This window comes from Passer montanus, unplaced genomic scaffold (genome assembly GCF_014805655.1).
Source record: "Passer montanus isolate IOZ18808 unplaced genomic scaffold, ASM1480565v1 scaffold8, whole genome shotgun sequence".
Taxonomy (NCBI): domain Eukaryota; kingdom Metazoa; phylum Chordata; class Aves; order Passeriformes; family Passeridae; genus Passer; species Passer montanus.
In genome coordinates, this window is record NW_024373256.1 from 2,023,507 (window position 1) to 2,042,825 (window position 19,319).

A 19,319-nucleotide genomic window follows, 5' to 3' on the forward strand; every position below is an offset into this window, starting at 1 on the left:
GCCAGAGCTGTGTGGGGCTGCTCCCCTCTGCTCCCACCCTGCTGCATCCCCTCGTCCCTCCTGGGAGCACTGAGCCAGCCCTGGCTGCTGGGCACATCCCTGGGCACATCCCTGGGCACTGCACTTCCCTGGGCACATCCCTGGGCAAATCCCTGGGCAAATTCCTAGGGAAAATCCCTGGGCACATCCCTGGGCACATCCCTGGGCACTTCCCTGGGTACTGCATTTCCCTGGGCACATCCCTGGGCACATCCCTGGGCACTTCCCTGGGCAAATTCCTAGGGAAAATCCCTGGGCACTTCCCTGGGCTCATCCCTGGAGACATCCCTGGGCAAATCCCTGGACACTTTCCTGGGCAAATCCCTGGGCACATCCCTGGGCACTTCCCTGGGCAAATTCCTAGGGAAAATCCCTGGGCACTTCCCTGGGCTCATCCCTGGGCACATCCCTGGGCACATCCCTGGACACTTCCCTGGGCACGTTCCTGCTCCCTCCAGGCACACCCCAACTCCTCGGGCACATCCTGGCTCCCTCCAGGCACATCCCCGGGCACATTCCTGCCCTCCCTGGGCACATCCCAGCTCCCTCTGCCAGCCTGGCACGGGCAGCATCTCCTGGAGTGGACACTGCATGGGGTGGCCCCGAGCATGGCCCTGCTGCACGTGGTTATTGTCACCCCTGTCACCTCCATGCCAGCCCTCCTTGGATGTTTTCCCCTGCTGGAATTCCTTCCCTTCCCCTCCTGTGCCCTTGGGCTGTGTGCATCCTGGAGGAGCCAGGCTTCACCTGCAGCTCCCTCGGGTTAAGCCTGGCCTAAGTTTTCCCAGCAGGAATTTGGGAATTCCCAGCAGGGCTGAGAGAGAGCTGTGGGAGCTCTCTGTGCTGTGGGACAGAGCCACCTCTGGGTCTGCTGCTTCCTCCTTGGTTTTTCCTCTCCAGCCCAAGGACAGAAGGAGCTGCCAGGGAATTTAGGAGGTTTTCAGCTCAGTGCCTGACAGGGGAAAATGTCTTCTTGTGATTCTCCTTCTGAAATTCTGATAAAACAGAATAAACACCTGATCTTTTGCTGAGTGGTGAATAAATCAGGAATTTGGGCAGGTGAGGGGTGGTTGAAACCACCTGCAACTTCTTTTCCTTATGTGCTGCCAGCTCATCCCTGCTCATCTCTTGGAATCCATTAATCAACCATTTATTATTAATAAATAATCCCTTAATATAACATTTAACTATTAAGGGTATTCTCAGACCTCCCAAGGAGTTATTTGCACTCCCAAGAAGACATTTCCCTAAAAATAATTAAAAAACAAAAAGGACAAGGATGTTGTAATCCTGAAAACACATGAAAGCACATTGTACAGGCTGAAATAAATATTATACTGCAATGTTTTTATTATTATTTTTCAGGCAGGCTGAGCTCAGTAGCACAGACAGCCCCAGCAGTCCAAGATGACTCGTAGGATTAAGGCACATGAAAGCAACAGAAAAAAAATGTATTCAAAAACAACTCTGGTTGCTTTCATCTTGTTTTTCCACACCCCTTAGCAGAGCAAAAAAAAAGCCTTGGTGACCCTGGTCAGAAGGAAATGTTTTTCAAATGCCTCCACTGTACTTTTAACTACCAGGAAAAAAAAAAAAAAAAAAGTAGTTGAAAGGGAGCTGCAGATTCTGTTTCCCTTTATCCAATTAATTTTAAGGTTTTGGATTCTGATCTGGCATCAGTTGCACCAAAAAAAAAAAAAAAAAACCAACAAAAAACTCCCACATTTCAAGAGTCCTTCCATCTGAAAGGTATTAGCAGGATGAGAGGAGTGGGAGATGGATTTCAGGAGGGCACTGAGTGCTTCTGAACTCATTTCCCTCCTTATTGTCAAGGTGAAGCAACTTCTTCTGAGCCCTTCATGCACTGAAAGCTGAATTTGCTGAAATATTTGCAAAATCCCCTCTCTGTGAGGAACAATCCTGCTCTGACTTGGTGTGACCTCGGTGTCTCTTCCACTTGTAAAATCCACAGTAATGCTGCCTTGGCCTCGTGTAAACTCAGAATATTTACATTGCTGCAGCTTGAAAGGAATTTGAGTGCCCACAGCCATCCCTGTGGTCACACTTTCATTGCAGAGAGACACAGGCAGTAAATGCAGCCCTGGGGTCCAAACACTCTCCTTGGAACGCTCCCAGGAATTTGGTCACGGGCAGAAATTTCCACATTTTGAAGAGAAAGAAAGGAGGAATCCCAACCAGAGGCAGAGATATAAAATTCACGTGAATGGTTTTAGATGCAGCCATGCCCTGAGCCCTAGATATATTGTTTAATTATCTATTTTAGAAATACAAATGTATATTTCTTTTTCCAGAGGAGCTTGTGCTGGTTGTCCTGGCAGAGCCAAGCGCTTTGTGGCTGTGTCCTGTGTGCTCCCATCCCTCAGGAATGCCCTGCTGCTTTTCCTTAGGCCTTCCAAGGGCCCCAAAAACCTTCTGGAGCTCAGGGCATGTTCTCCTCCCAGCTGGGATGTTCCTGGCACCTGCAGGATTGGGAGAGACGAGTGCTGGCCCAGCTCTGCCCTCTGCAGCTGCAGCTTTGGTGGCTTTGAAGCTTCTCCCTCGCTTTGGGTCCCGTGTCCATCCTGCTCCTCCCCTGCTTCCCGTGCCAGGAGGAGACTGTGGGACACAGACCTGGCTGGCACCAGAGTCTGCTCATCCCAAAAACCACTGGCTGTGGTGGGAGGCGGGATCACACAGGGATCAGTCAGGGATCACTCAGAAATTACACAGGGATCACTTAGGGATCATTCAGGAATTACACAAGAATCAGGAATCACACAAGGATCACTCAGGGACCATTCAGGAATTACACAAGAATCAGGAATCGCTCAGGGATCACTCAGGGATCACTCAGGGATCACTCAGGAATTGCACAAGAATCAGGAATCAGTCAGGGATCACTCAGGGACCATTCAGGAATTACACAAGAATCAGGAATTGCTCAGGGATCACTCAGGGATCACTCTGGGATCAGTCAGGAATTACAGAAGAATCAGGAATCACTCAGGGATCAGTCAGGGATCACTCAGAATCACTCAGGAATCACTCAATAATTACACAGGGATCACTCATGGATCACTCAAGAATTACACAAGAACCAGGAGTTACTCAGGGATTACACAGGAATATTTCAGGAATCACTCAGGAATTACACAAGAATCACTCAGGGATTACACAGCAATCAATCAGGGATCATTCAGAATCACTTAGGGATCACATAGGGATCACACAGGGATCACTCGGGAATTACAAAATAATCAGGAATCACTCAGGGATCACACAGGAATATTTCAGGAATCACTCAGGAATCTCAGGAATTACACAAGAATCACTCAGGGATCACACAGGAATCACACAGGAATCTTCACAGAAATCACTCAAGGATCATTCAGAATCACTCAGGGATCACACAGGAATATTTCAGGAATCACTCAGGAATCTCAGGAATTACACAAGAATCACTCAGGGATCACACAGAGACCACTCAGGGATCACTCAGCCACTTCCCATGGTTTGTCCACCTTTGTTCACCCCATCTCCAGCCGGGACATGACCTTCAGGCTGGTGCCACCGCCCCGCAGCCCCCCTGGCTCACGGCTGTCCCCTGTGTCCCCACAGAAGCCCAGCGCAGGCCCTACTACGCCGACTACTCCCCGGCCAGGAGGTACATCCACAGCCTGTGCACCAGCCACTACCTCGACCTCTTCATCACCTTCATCATCGGCGTCAACGTCATCACCATGTCCATGGAGCACTACAACCAGCCCAAGGTAGGAGCTGCCCCAGCACGGCTCCCCTGGGAGGAAACTGGCACTGGGGACATTCCCAGGGGTGTTTTAAGGGTTTAGATTTTGTGTTTTCCATGTATTTGTAATGCTGTAATTATTTTGTGCAGAACTCTACACTCTAGTGTAGCAACTACAACCAGGCCAAGGTAGGAGCTGCCCCAGCACGGCTCCCCTGGGAGGAAACTGGCACTGGGGACATTCCCAGGGGTGTTTTAAGGGTTTAGATTTTGTGTTTTCCATGTATTTGTAATGCTGCAGTTCTTTAGTGTAGAACTCTACACTCTAGTGTAGCAACTACAACCAGGCCAAGGTAGGAGCTGCCCCAGCACGGCTCCCCTGGGAGGAAACTGGCACTGGGGACATTCCCAGTGGTGTTTTAGGGGTTCAGATTTTGTGTTTTCCATGTATTTGTAATGCTGTAATTCTTCAGTGTGTAACTCCAAGCTCCATGTGCAGTGGGAGCTGCTGCTGCTTTCCCATTTTGGGCAGACAAAACAATTCCTCTCCAGGCCTGGCAGTCAAGGACACCTCACTGGCTCAGACCCCAGAAATGTAAACAAAAGTGAGCTGGGGGAGCAAACCTGAGGAAAATTACTTCATTATCTAAAGCTGTAATTGGAAGATTAACCCCTAATATGCAAATGGCCCAGAGTTATCAAAGTGTGAAAACCCCTGACCCGTGGTCCATTTTGGGGTGTAGCTTTTGTCTGCCCTAAATGTACCTGAATAGAATAATAAATAGAATAATCAATAAATAGAATAATCAATAAATAGAAACATTTTTTATCCCCTAATTTTGTCTAGCCTCTGGTTTTAGGTAGTCCCAAAAAGGCACCCCCAGTTTTTGGGGAGCCTCAGCGTTCTGATCCAGCTCTGCCATTTGGGAGACCCTGCCTCAGGCAAAAACTCCATTTCCCTGCTTTGGGTAAAAAAACCCCAGCTAATGGAAAGTGAATTAAGCTTTTACCAGGAAAAGACCAATCCAAATATTCATTTCCTCCCCTGATCCCAAACCTGCCTGAGCCTCACACTGGAAAACAGTGCAGAGTTTCAGAACATTCCATTAACAGATATAAACTCGGAGTTACGGCATGCAGAGTGTTTCTTTTCCTCAATGAATTCTGAATAAACCAATTTAAAAGTACAATCCTCACTTTTTTAATGCATTATAAAATCACTCTCCCCTCAGAGCACCTTTGACAGAAATCATAGGGGCTGATACATAAATTTATATCAATTTATACATTTTCCATCTATAAATTTTCCATTTGGTTGTCATTTATGAAGCTCTGGCTCAGCATTTACTTTTCCAGCATTGCATGAAATGCCTCCTGGATGCTGAGCCAGAGGGCAACCTGTGTGTGTGTGTGTGTGTGTGTGTGTGTGTTTTACACCAGGGCAATTCCTTTGTTTCCCATGTAAATGTTGTTTATCCAGGTTAGGTTTTATTTACTCTTGGTTTACGTTCACTTAACACAGAGTTGTAAATCCAAATGCAAACGCTCACAAACAATGGCAGAAGTCAGGCTCAGGCTTTGGATGGAACAGGAAATTGTCCTGTGGTTTTTAAGGTGCCATTTTATTTTAGGTACTGGAACAAAAATAGGGATTGTTGCCAACACCTAAGAAACTTCCAGCTCTCATCCCAAAAATCAGGGCATGGCCATGCCCTGGTGACCTCACTGTGTGAGGTCAGGCATCACACAGAGGGGACAAAAAGAGCTTTCCTGTGCCCTGGAGTTCCCTGCAGCCTCCTCTGCTGCATTTCTTTCCATTTTTGTCTGGTTTGATGCTCACAATTCCCATTTTTCATTGGAAATTCAGAGTCCTGCTCTACACTGAGCTAAACCCCCCCTCCCTCCCTCCTGTCCCCCACCCCAAGAGCTGCTCCCCCCACCCCCAGCTGTCTATTTTAAGGCCCCACAAGATTCCTTTGCTATTGTTGGCCCCCAGCTCCAATGAAATCCATTATAAACACTCATCATCCCCAAGTGTAAACACTGTGGATTCCTGACTTCCGAGGGCGGCTCCGGGGACAGCGGCAACGTTGCACCAAATATGGACACGCTTTGCCCAGCTCTGGAGATGTCCCATTTTTCAACAAGGAAAGGTTTCATCCATCTCCAAGGTTTATTTATTTTCCTCAGCTTTTTAAGCAAAGCTTTTGTCCCCCAGGGCTGGAATCAAGAAATGATCCATCAAGGCTTTTCTTCCCCCCAAGGCTGGGCCACTTCAGACCAAGGAGTCTTCAGGAGATGGGGAAGGGGTGAATTCTTTCGTGTCTGGCCCAGACTGAACAATTTGTGCACTGAGCTTGAACCTGACATTTTTCGCAGAGCTAATCCCAGTGCTTTTGGATGGTTTTGTTTGACTCAGGGGCTAAGCCTTTATTGGAGCTCTGCTGGGTGGTTTAGTGAGCTCCACGAGCCTTTATGCCTTTATTCCTGAAATTTCTGTGCTCCTCTCACCCTGCTCCCTGCCAGTCCCTCCGTGGGGGTCTAGGAAGGGATAACTGGGCTGGCCTAACTGGGATCTGTCTTTCCAGTCCCTGGATGAAGCCCTCAAGTACTGCAACTACGTGTTCACCATCGTCTTTGTGTTCGAGGCGCTGCTCAAGCTGGTGGCCTTTGGTTTCCGGAGGTTTTTTAAGGACAGGTGAGAGCATTTTGGACCCCTGTGGATTTGGGATTCGGGGCTGGACTGAGCCAATTTCAGAGGAGATGTAACAACACTGTGGTGACACGGGAAGAGCCCGGGGCTGGCTCTCAGTGGGTGCAAACTTTGTAGTGTAAGAACTAAAAATCCTAAGAACTGCTGGCGGTGCTTTGCAGGAGGAATTCAGGAAATCTCCCCAGATTCCAGATTAATCTTTTCCCCCAGTATTTCCCTTTCCAGCAGGCCTGAGCAGCTCAGCTTAGAGGTCAGGAACACTTCCCAGTCAGCTCCCAGTCACTTCCCAGATTTTGTGGCTCACAGATGTCTGTGCCAGCTGCTCTGAGCTGGTTTTGTACCACCTAAAAATCACAGGCCAGATGAGAATGAGGAGATGTGTGGGAAATAGATTTGTAGAAAATTTTTCAAACTTAATAGAAAGTTGATATAGTGTATATTTGTGTATAAACTTTGAGATTAGAAATATTGATTTAGAAATATTACAGACTAAGATCAATATTGTTGAGAGAAAAATAGAAATAAAAATAAGTTTTAAAGGATGGTTTTATTAAAAAAACCTTAAAACTTTGGAGAAATAGAACTATAAAATATATATTGTATTAAAACTCAAGAGGAGTAATTTTAGATAATTAACTTAATCCAACAAAGATGCATTTGAGTTTTGTTGTTGCCTGTCATTAACACAAAACGTGTACAATTTGAATTTTGTTTGTCCTTCCTGTCCCTGCAGGTGGAACCAGCTGGACATGGCCATAGTGCTGCTGTCCATCGTGGGGATCACTCTGGAGGAGATCGAGATGAACGCTGCCCTGCCCATCAACCCCACCATCATCCGCATCATGAGGGTGCTCAGGATAGCCCGCGGTGTGTCCTGCCCTCCAGACAGCCCAGGGAATCCTTTGGCTGTTTGTCCTTCCCGCCTGCTGGTTCATTTCCAGTGGGGATCGTGGAATGGCAGCTCAGAGCAGCTGGGGGTTCCGTGGGGTTGGGTTCTGCTTCCAGCCTGGGATCCCAGAGCTTTTGTCCTGGTCCAGGGCAGGGTGGGAAGTGATGGCAATTAGGGCTTGGGAAGATGCTCTTCACTGGGGAGGTGCCTCCCATTTTCCTGCCTGGGCACATTGGGGTGAGTTCTTGTAGGGTTTTGTCCATTTTCATGGAATTCCAGGATGGTTGGGGCTGGAAGAGACCTTAAAGCCCATCCCATTCCACCCCTGCCATGGCAGGGACACCTTCCACCATCCCAGCATGGCCTTGGACACTTCCAGGGATCCAGGGGCAGGCACAGCTTCTCTGGGAATTCCATCCCACCCCCTTTCCATCCTCCCAGGGGGGAATTCCTTTCCAAAATCCCAGAACCCCCTGGCAGTGGGAATGCATTCCCCTTGGGACTGATGGGGATCGTTCAGCCCTGCTGGGAAGCAGAGACCTCCCCACGTGTCCAAACAGCAGCAAGGGAGATTTAAACCCTCCCTGCAAGACCTGAACCTCCATTTCCTCCCTGGATTTTCCCTGCAATCCTGCTGAGCAGGATTTGCTCCTCATTTCAGTGCTGAAACTGCTGAAAATGGCCACAGGCATGAGAGCTCTGCTGGACACGGTGGTGCAAGCCCTGCCCCAGGTAAGCCCCCAAAATTCCCCCATGCCCAGGGTGCTCCCCTTGGGGACAGAAGTGCCCCTGGGCCCTGGGGACAGCTCTGTGCTTGGTGGCCTCCAGAAGCCACCTGGGGAGGGTCTCAGCTTTCTCCAGGCTGTGAGAGTGGAGTTTTGCATGGCTCATCCTGGAGTGTTTGATGGGAGAAGCAAAATTATGGGAAAAGAGTTCCCAGAGAGCAAATTCCTGTAGGCAGAGCTTGTACAAACCTCAGATTTCACTGGCGAGTTTGGGGAGCACCAGGAGGGACAGAGAAGGATGCTGGAGAAAGCTCTGGGAGCTCCCAACTCAGGAGTTTAATTTGGGAGGCAGGAAAAATCACAGTTATTGACAGAGGTGCTGCAGCCTTGGAAGGGCAAACTGGGGAGATGCTTCTGAGGGTAAAAATCTTGATTTGGGGTCACCAATCCCCAAATTCACCTGAGCTGCAAGAGAAACAACAACACTTCCAGACTCAGGGAATTTGATAGGATCCTGCAAGTGTTCACTTCCTGGGACCCTTTTTTTATGGATCTGAGAAAAGGAAAGAAAGAAACTTTTTGCTGGTTTTCAGTCCTCCATCAGAATTCCAAGGTGTTTGGTTTTTTTATTTGATCCTTTTTAAGGTGTGTTCTGCTCGTTTGTGGGTGTGCTGGTGTGAGCTCTGATGGTTCAGTGTTGGAGTTAACTCAGATTAACCCTGCCCATCCCAATTCCCTGGATCCCAGGGGCAGCCAAGGGCAGACCCCACGTGGGTGGGAGTCTCCTCCAGAGGATGAGTGGCCACAAGAGACCCAGCAGAAATCATGGAATTACCCAAAACCACCCCTGGGACTCAGTTCCTATGTGCAAAGCAACCCACAATCTGTCCCAGGAGAGCTGGAAAATGGGGAATTTCTTTCCTTTGCTTTGATCATCATTGCCATGAAGGTGGTTTTAACCCCAGCATTTGCCCTTTGACATCCAGATTTCCTCAATGATTTGGGCTGAGGTTAAAACAGGGATTTACCAACCTGACCCCTGGGCTGGCATTTCAAGAAATCCTTGGATTTGTGTCTGGTTTTCAGTTTACAAAGCATTGTCACCACAGCCCATATTTTCTCTCCCTCCTTGTTTTCTGTCCCCTCCCCAAACAATAGGGTGGCTCCTGGCCAGGTTTTTGGGTTCCTTGGGGTTTTCTTGCAGTTTGCATTCCCAGCAAGGTTTCTTGTCAAGGGAAAACCCCAGGGATATTCCAAGCAGATCTCGTGCAGATAAAAAAAATGCCACTTTGGTCTGCAGTGAAGCTCAGAAAATGAGAAGGGAATTTTAAAAAGAGCTCTCTGAGAACCATCACTCTTCATAAAGCTGCAGCTTTCATTTCCAAGGCAGGGCATGAGTTCCTACCCTAATTAAATTAGCATCCTAAAACCACAGCTGGAAAATCCTCATAGAATGTGGTTTCTAAGTGATAAAAAAAAGCTAATTTAATGTTTATTCATTCAGGTTTGGGGGGAAATTCTTTGTCTGGTGTGTGGAGAATGCCCATTTATGGGCTGACGGTGACAAGGAACTGTCACTGCATTTCTGGGGGGTGATTTTCATCAGCTTTGGATTTGGTTTTTATTCAGCAATTTGAGTAACACTCGGAGAACCAATTATCCCCAAATTTGGGGGAATGTAGCATTTTGATCCAGGACTGTCACAGGATTCATCTCCTCTTTTGGGATTTCACACTGAGCTTGAGCTGCTCTTCAAATGTTCCTGCCCTGCTCCTGTGTGGTGACCTCAGCCTGTGGTCAAAGACCTTCTCCTCCACCTGGTCTGTGGGGAAAAATGAGATTGAGAAGAGAAAAAAAATTAGGAGAGGCCACAGAGACAGAAAGAATGGTCAGGGAATGATCTCAGATTCTCTGCCCACCTTCTCCACGTCCTCCCAATCCCTGGTTCTTGTTTTAAGGATCCAGTGTTAGGGAATCAGCCATCCCCTGTTGATGGAACACATTCATGTTTACTCTTCTTACTAAAAAAAAAATATCTGGTGAGTTTAGTCTGAATTAACAAGGTTTGGATGTAATTTTGCTTTTTATCTGTAGCACTTCTCCTTTTTGTAGCACTGGTAGATAAAATAATCTCCTGCAGTCTGGAGAACAGGAGAGCAGTGAACTCCTTTAATCTCTCGGTGTGGAGCAGCTTTTCAAGGCCTGCTTCAAGTGTTTTCCTCTTCTTTCTGAGCTCATGCTCGTTAAGGCTCCATAATGAATTACACCACTCATCCATCACTGATCATTTCCTTGCTCCTGTGTCTGGTGGTTTCTGGGTTTGGAAACAAGGGCTGCTCTCTAAGGCTCCTGTTTGATGGTTTTCCTTTAGTCCTTTTCCCACTCCCAGCTTTCCAAAGCCCCTTTTTGTATCAGATTTGGGGTATTTTCCAAAGTCCCTTTTTGTATCAGATTTGGGGTATTTTCCAAAGCCCCTTTCTGTGTCAGATTTGGGGTATTGTCCAAAGTCCCTTTTTGTGTCAGATTTGGGGTATTGTCCAAAGTCCCTTTCTGTGTCAGATTTGGGGTATTGTCCAAAGTCTCTTTCTGTATCAGGTTTGGGGTATTGTCCAAAGCCCCTTTCTGTGTCAGATTTGGGGTATTTTCCAAAGTCACTTTTTGAGTCAGATTTGGGGTATTGTCCAAAACCCCCTTCTGTGTCAGATCAGGGTTCAAATGCTCCTGGTGGAAGTGAATCCCCCAGCAGTCACTGCTGAGCTGCCTCAGCTCTTCCTGGTGGGGAGGACAACTGCAGTCCAGCCCAATTCCCACCCTCCATAAGATGTGGAGCTTCCCAGTCAGAAGGTCTGGGTTGTTTTCCCTTCTCTGGTCTCACTTGATCACATTAATTCCCTGCAGGCTGTACAAGAGACTCCTCTCTGTCTTCACCAGCTTGGAACTGCCCCCACAGGGACTCTGTGCCAAGAAAAGAGTGAAAAACTCCTCATTCCAGCAGAGCCCTCAAGGGCAGGACCAGACTTTGCCCCTGCCCAGGAGTTTAGCTCCTCTTGGTGCTGTAATTCCTGGGCTTGTCTCAGTTTGAGCTCCTGGAGAGCTTTTCTGGCATTGTCCCACAGCAGTTGGGGGACAAAACCAACAACCTGCCCTTGCCAGCCCCTGGAGAGCCACAGGGGTGGGATCAGGGGGCAGGAATGGGAATGTGTGAGCAGCCAGCCCTGGGGAAGGTGGATTTGGAGGGGTAGGGAGGTGTGGGCTGTGCTGCAGAGATCCCTGAGGGACCCCTCAGTGACACAGACCTCCAGAGGTACAAAAATCCTGCAGGCTCCTGGGGCTGGGCTCCGTGGGGCTGAGGGGACACACAAAGGGGACCTTGCTCAGGTCAGCCTGAGGTGACTTCACCCTCCAAGCTTCTGGCTCTCCACCAGTGCTGGAATTCTCACAGATGGCCTCTGTTTTCCAGGCAGATGTGTCCATTTTCTCCTGGGCATGGTGCATAAATCAGGCTGTGTTATCCCCCTGCCAGGATTACTGCCTTGGCTGGAGAGTGCTGGAAGGAAGATGGGGAGGGATCATGGCCTTGGAAAGGCTTGGCAGGAGCTTAATTTTATGAGGAATTGCTCTGGACAGGCATTCCAGGGTACTGAGTGCATCAAAAATGGGAATGCCAATGGATGTCAGAGCAGGAAGAGGCTCAGGAGGAAGTGGCTTCACCCAGAGAGGGGCAGAGACACAAATTCCATCAGTGCCTCCCCAGAGGTGCTGGGTGTGTGGAGAGGGAAGCCTTCCCTTGAGCTGAGGAGGTTATTCCAGGGCTTCTGCAGTGGTAGGGCCCAGATCCAGCTGGGATCCACTGGGAGAGGCTGCAGCCCCTCCTGGAGGCTCTCCCTGCCCCTCTGGGTGGCACGAGGACAATGCCAGTGTCCCCACAGCCCCCCAGTGCTGCCAGCCTGCCTTCCAGAAGGGCAGGTCCAGGAGAGCCACTGGTACTCACCAGCATCTCCAGCTCTTGGGGCTTCTCTGGGGTCCTCAGGGCACCAAGAATATCCCCAAAATGTTCTTTATCTGTGCTCCTGTCCCTGCAGGCACAGCCCCCTTGGCACTGGATTCCAGTGCCTTCCTTTCCAAAGGCCATCCTTTGGAAGTTGTTTCTAATTCCATTTCTCTCCAACAATGTCTGTCCTATCCCATGGCATTCCTAAGCCAGCATTTCTCATCTCAAGGTTTGCATTCAGATGCACACGGTGTGAGCCTTCTGTGAGAATTCCCTACAAATCCATTTCCCCTGATGGATATTCCCTGGCTGCCAGGGAGAGGGGATGTCTGGAGTGTTCTGTGCCCAGGTTAAGGGGAGCTGTGGACACCAGAGCCTGGGCTGAGCTGCTCACTTCTGCTGGAGCAGAACCCCTCCTCAGGGCCTGCTGGGGCTGAGGCTGCTGCCAGAGCTGCATTTCTGTTCCTGCTGGAGCATCCAGCACAGGCTGGATCCCAGCTCTGGAGAAAAGCTCCTGCCCCCTCCCATCCCTCCATGCATGATTCATGCACCATCTCCTCCTGCCTGCTCTCAGAGTGCTCAGAGACATGGATCACGTATCCCTGAGGGGATTCCAAAGGGAACTGGAGTTCCAGGATGGGAGTGGCTCACCAGGGTCACAGACACCCCCAGGCTGTGCTCAGCCCCTGACCCAGCTCCTGCTGCCCAGCACATCCCTGGGAAGGTGCCTGGGTCCTTCTCCATGCCAGGCCTTGGTGGAGGCCATGGGCTGAAGAGGGATTTTCCTTTTCCTTTTCCTTTTCCTTTTCCTTTTCCTTTTCCTTTTCCTTTTCCTTTTCCTTTTCCTTTTCCCCTTTCCCTTTTTCCTTTTCCTTTTCCTTTTCCTTTTCCTTTTCCTTTTCCTTTTCCTTTTCCTTTTCCTTTTCCTTTTCCTTTTCCTTTTCCTTTCCCTTTCCCTTTCCCTTTCCCTTTCCCTTTCCCTTTCCCTTTCCCTTTTCTTTTCCCTTTTCTTTTTCCTTTTCCTTTCCCTTTTCCCTTTTCCCTTTTCCTTACCCTTTCCCTTTCTCTCTCCCTCTTCTTTCTCCTCCTCCTCCTCTTTCTCCTTCTCCATGTCCTTTTTCTCCTTCTCCTTCTCCTTCTCCTTCTCCTTCTCCTTCTCCTTCTCCTTCTCCTTCTCCTTCTCCTTCTCCTTCTCCTTCTTCTTCTCCTTCTCCTTCTCCTTCTCCTTCTCCTTCTCCTTCTCCTTCTCCTTCTCCTTCTCCTTCTCCTTCCCCTTTTCCTTCTCCTTCTTTCCCTTCCCCATTCCCTCGTCCCTCTCCTCTTTGTGGAAATCCAGATAAAACCTTTTTCAGACAACCTGCTAATAACTCCCGCATTACCCTCAATTCTTTGGAATTTCATCCATGCCATAAGTTTCCAGGCTGATTTTTCAGGCATCAAATAATACTCAGGCTGCTTAGAGCAAAATCCAACACCCTCTTCTGTTACCTCAGCCTCGAAAGTCTGTTTATCAATTTTATTTTAATTCCCTGTAATTATTTGCTCGTTTGCCTCCCCAGCAGTGTGTGTGGTGTGCTTGTGCTTGTGCCTGCTCTTTCTAATGGCTCCCAAACCATCAGTGGTCCAGCAGACAGGAGCTATTCCAGGAGGCAGCAGAGGCAGATGAAATAACCCAGCCCAGCCATCCACATCCCTGTTTTATCTTTATTATTCCCTGGAGGATTGTAATAATGTTAGGGAAATTGCAGAGCCAGTTTAGGCTTTATAGCAATTACAGCCTGCACTGGGTGATTGGACTATTCCCATTTGTTTAATATAAAAAATCCTCTCTTTCATCAGCAAGAGCTGTGTTAATTTTATAATGACAGATATCACACTGATAAACTTTCTGATTAAATTAAGCACAGTCCAAATAACCAAAAAAAATCTGTGGCCGTGCCACATCAGAGAAGAAAACTCTCCCAAACTCAGAGTTCACTAAAATGCACCTCAGAGATCAGGAATCCCTGATCCACTGCCTGGATCACCTCCTAGCTCCTTGGTTTTTAGGGATAAAATCCTGCTGGTGGTGCAGAGAACTCACTTTTGTCTCAGTTAGGAGCTGCTAACAGAGAGACTGAAGTGGCAGCAGAGATAAATGGGAGCAGGTGGGAGCAGGTCAGGTCACTCTGCCCTTCGTGTTCTCTGCCTGAATCACCAAAAATCTGCTCCAGGATTCGTTTTTGAGGCGTGGATTCTGTGCTGGGATGGGATCCAGCACGGAGAGCTGTGATGCTGGTGGTGTCAAGAGCTTTTGTGCTGTTTCCATGTCACTTGTCACCCCCTCCGGCCACCCTGGGGGCTTGGAACTCCTCCAGCAGCACCTGGAGCTGCCAGTGCTGCTGTTTGGGATCAGGATTTCCCTGTGGGACACAGAGAGCTGAAATCTGGGAAGCTCTTGTTGAGAAGGGCCTGTAAAGGAAGAGGCTCGGGGAGTTCTCCTCTCCCTGGAGCACTGCAAGCCCTCCATGCCAGTGAAACCTTTGGAAACCAGCTCCTCTCGTGGGCTGCTGCTGTCTCAGAGTCCCAGGAGAGGAAAGGGCAGCGCCCGGTGCCAAAGCAGCCCTGCCCCACACACTACCCTGGGGTGGCCAAATTCCAGAGTGCAGGGTGATGGAGAAGCTGCTGCTTCCCCCAAGGGCATTTCTGCTCCTTCCCCCACACAAGGACATCCCTGGGCCCCTTGGAGCAGAACTCAGAGAGGGAGCAGGCTGCTGGTCCCAGGGGAAAGCTGGTTTGCCTCTGGCCCCCATCCCTGCTGTGCTCGTGTTGAAAATGTGATGGAGTGATTTCATTCATGACCTCGACTTGCCTGACCCTTGTTCTGCTTTCTCCTTGTGTAGGTAGGGAACCTTGGCCTACTTTTTATGCTCCTGTTTTTTATCTATGCTGCCCTGGGAGTGGAATTGTTTGGCAAGCTGGGTGAGTAATGGGCCCGAGGCCGCTGGCTCCATCCGGTTGGTGTTTATTTGGTATCTGCCTGCTTCCTTTTCTCCCTCTCTCTCATTCTGGGCCTTCCTCAGCTTCACACTCATGTTCTGAAGATGGAAGGTTTCTCTTGATCTCGGGGTCACGGCTGACACACGAGGATGTAACACAGAGCCTTTCTGACACACAAACACACACACACGTCCAGGGCTCGGGCCAGCGCCGCCCTTGGCTGGAGAGGAACTCTTGGCTTTTTAAATATCACTGCCCAGCATGGATTTGTTCAAGTTTGCTACTGGAGACAGAACACAAGTCTGCAGAGCTGGATGGGGGTCAGATTCCTGCTGGAGAGATGCCACCATAAACATGTCCCTGCTCACAGCTTCCCCCACAGCCCATCAGTTCTCTGCACTTGGCTGCTCCACTCGCAGGGCTCCTGTGCCCCCCGTTCTCAGCATCACCTTCCCCTCTCTCCATCAGTCAGGAGGCATCCAGTGCTTCCTGCTTGTCCAGCATTAATTAATCCTCCAGCCTGAGGACACTGCAGCTGCTCAGGAATGTGCCCATCACTAAAATCAGAGCAAAGCCTGGCCTTGCCCAGCCTGGCAAATGCTGTTGGAGGGAGCTGTGTCTGCATCCTCAACATTTCCATCCCAATTAGAGCTCCAGGAGCACCAGAAGGGCCCTTCCTGAGCAGAGTTTATGGCTGTCATTAATCCCCTTTATGAGCCCAGCCCTCTGCTCAGATTACAAGTGCCTGAGAGCAGAATCATTCTTTCAACCAAAACCAAATTATTTTTCAGTCTCTCACAAATTCCGGGGAAGGAATTAGTTCTGCACCCACCCTGAGTGAAACAGTGTGGTTTGTATTCCACCCCTGGAGTTATGGGTGTGTTTGTTCAGTCACAGGGGTGAGAAATGGCTCTTGTGGTGTTCCCACACACACCTGGGCAATGCCAGCCCAGGGAACCCCACTGGGGCAGGACTCTGCTTCCCAGCCCAGTTTAATGGGAATATTCCTTCCTTTTCCTGATCAGTCCATGCCAGCCACAAGAACCATCAGCCCTCTCTCCCCCAGGACTGGTCATTTGTGGGTTTTTCTTGGATTTTTTTTTGTTTTTCCTTCCAATTTACCTCAGAATAATTACCTAAGACTGAAATGCCCAACCAAGAGCCATTGCTGCCTGTCCTAATGGATATTTAACGAGGCTGTGTTTTATGGGAAGATGGATATTTCATATGTTCAATTTGCATTCATTAGGCTATTAATTCTCAGGGGGAAAATGTCAAATTGCTCCACTTTATCTCAGTGAAAATATCCCTCGTGGTGGATGTAAAAAATCATCAAGGCGAGGGCGCAATCAACAGGAAAGCAGACAAAGGAGGCTGTAGAGCAGGAGTAAAGAAAATCACAGAAATCAGAAGGAATTTGGGTTGAAAAGAACTTCAAAGCCCATCCAGTGGCACCCCTTGCCATGGGCAGGGACACTTTGCACTAGCCCAGCTTGCTCCAAACCCTGTCCAACGTGGCCTTGAATGTTTCCAGGGATGAGAATTCCACCACCAACATTTCCACACCTCCTGGTGTCCTGTCCCCAGCTGAAAACACCTTTCCCCCTGTTCCCCCTGAGCTGGATGTCACCACCCCTTGGTGCCACAAATCCACGGGATGTGGCTCAGGGTGCCACCCCCAGCTCTGGGGGCTGCTGTGGATGCTCCAGCGTGGTTTGGCTGATGTGCTGCTCCTTCCCTGCCCCACAGATTGCAGCGAGGAGAATCCCTGTGAAGGCCTGAGCCGCCACGCCACCTTCACCAACTTCGGCATGGCCTTCCTCACCCTCTTCAGGGTGTCCACGGGGGACAACTGGAACGGGATCATGAAGGTGTGTGCAGCCTCTGGCAGCTTCCTCCTCTCTGGAGGGCTGTAGGTGCAGTTTTCAAACTGATTCAGGCAACTCTTGGGTGCAAACAAAAATGTTTCCTCTTAAAACATCAAAGTGAGTCTTCCTAATAGAAAAGCCAGGTGTGTTTTCAAGATTTGTCCTAATTCTCACCCAGCCTGAAGCTTTGTTCCTCGATGTAATATTTAAGGACAGTTATGCCAGTGTTTTGACTGGGAGGAGTAACCATGTGCTCCATGTGCTGTGCCTTTGGGACGTGTCACAGAACCTCAGGATCATGGAACGGTTTGGGCTGGAAGGGACCTTAAAGCTCATCCAGTTCCACTCCTGCCATGAGTAGAGACACCTTTCACTACCCCAGGTTGCCCCATGTTCTCTCCCACCTGACCTGGAACACTCCAGGAGCTGAGAAATCCAAAACTTCTGGGCAGCCCATTCCCCTCTTTGTCGTTGCTGCAATTCACAACCCCGTATTTCCTCTTACCCGTTTCAGCTGTACCCTCCTTGTGTTCTCCTGGTGTTTCTGCCCCCGGGGCCCAGGCAGAGGCTCTCTAATGCCTGCCCTGTGCCCGTGCTGCAGGACACGCTCCGGGAGTGCACGCGGGAGGACAAGCACTGCCTCAGCTACCTGCCCGTCATCTCCCCCGTCTACTTCGTCACCTTCGTCCTCATCGCCCAGTTCGTCCTGGTCAACGTGGTGGTGGCAGTGCTGATGAAGCACCTGGAGGAGAGCAACAAGGAGGCCAAGGAGGACGCTGAGATGGACGCTGAGATCGAGCTGGAGATGTCCAGAGGGAGCAGGAGTGGGGCCGTGGCCGGGGAGAGCCGGGCGCTGCACGGGAACCTGGAGCACAGCAAGGGCAAGCAGCAAGGCCTGGTGAGAGCTGGGCTGGGGAGGGATGGATGCCACCAGCCACAGGGACAGGACTCATCGAGGAGCTGTCCCAGCCCCTGCAGCAGGGATGTCACCTCCACCCCACGTCCTGAGGCAGCTCCCAGGGCTCCTGGAGGTGGAAGGTGCTGGAAACTCATCCTGGCCATTATTCCAGATGAGGGTTCAAAGTCCATCTCTCTGCTTCATTCTCAGGTTGTGGATTTAAAGTTCAGAGCCATAAAAGCCCTGTCCTGCTGTCCCAGTCAGTCCTTGTCATTTTTCAGGGCAGTAGGACCGAGCAATCCCAAAAATCCTGGGAATGCTGGGAGCCCTGGCACCTCCAGCATGAGATGAGCTAAATTCCCTTCACAGTGGGATAAATTCCACTTTGGGATTTCCAGAGGATCCTCCAGCAATTCAGTGCTGCTGTAAGCCTGCAGCTCTCATGGCTCTGCTTAGGACATGGAGAACTTGGGAATTATCAAAGCCCCTCAGCAAGGAGCTGGAGGTCCCTGGGTTGATTTTTGGAGGTCCCTGGGTTGATTTCTGGAGGTCCCTGGGTTGATTTTTTTTGGAGGTCCCTGGGTTGATTTTTTTGAAGTCCGTGGGTTGATTTTTGGAAGTCCCTGGGTTGATTTTTGGAGGTTCCTGGTTGATTTTTGGAGGTTACTGGGTTGATTTTTGAAGGTCCCTGGATTTATTTTTGGAGGTTCCTGGGTTGATTTTTTTGGATGTCCCTGGGTTGATTTTTGAAGGTCCCTGGGTTTATTTTTGGAGGTTCCTGGGTTGATTTTTGGAGGTCCCTGGGTTGATTTTTTGGAAGTCCCTGGGTTGATTTTTAGGACATTGCCTGCTCTCTGATCCCTGTCAGTCCTCCAGGAAAGCAACCAGAAGTGCAGGGGAAGGGAGGGTGTGAGATAATTGTCTCAGCCCATGTCAGCAGCCTGTGATTAAGAGTGAACATGGAACTGCTTTGTCACCACGATCACAAACAAATCTACCGCGAAATCAGTGGGGGCTTGGAGATTAAATTACATTAAATTAGATTTTTGTGAAATCTATCAGACTCCATCAGGGCGAGGAGAAAGCTTTGGTTACACAGGGATGGGGAATTGGCTGTTTGAATGTTGCTCCTGACAAACATTCCTGCAGGGAAATGCACAGGTTGCTTTTCTTTTCTAATTGAGGGAAGAGAGGGCGCGTCCTTTCACACAGGCTGGGAGTGCAAACATCTCATTCTCCTTGAGGTTTCCTCATCTTCCAAAGCACATCAGAGCCTCCTTTTCACCCTGGAGGTGATGAGGGGGAGAAGTGTCCCCTTCATCCTCCCACCATGTCCTGCCACCATCCCACAACAGCCCAGGCCACCAGGCTGAGGTGGCTGATGTCCCACCATCGTGGTGCTGTGCTTTGGGGCTGTGTCTGAGCTGTCCCAAACCTGTCCCTTCACAGCCACAACCTTCCCAGCCTCTGTC

At 49.7% G+C, this 19,319-nt stretch overlaps 1 protein-coding gene across 2 annotated transcripts in view; it reads left to right on the forward strand.

Moving 5' to 3' along the window:
- Positions 1-19,319, forward strand: part of CACNA1H (calcium voltage-gated channel subunit alpha1 H) — a 158,452-nt gene that overhangs the window by 129,776 nt on the left and 9,357 nt on the right. For both annotated transcript variants that reach the window (XM_039732237.1, XM_039732238.1), the window contains 7 exons: positions 3,658-3,809; positions 6,373-6,482; positions 7,231-7,364; positions 8,048-8,118; positions 14,985-15,063; positions 16,831-16,952; positions 17,551-17,847. In XM_039732237.1, the coding sequence (XP_039588171.1) occupies positions 3,658-3,809; positions 6,373-6,482; positions 7,231-7,364; positions 8,048-8,118; positions 14,985-15,063; positions 16,831-16,952; positions 17,551-17,847 (965 nt within the window). The remainder of the gene's footprint in view (positions 1-3,657; positions 3,810-6,372; positions 6,483-7,230; positions 7,365-8,047; positions 8,119-14,984; positions 15,064-16,830; positions 16,953-17,550; positions 17,848-19,319) is intronic.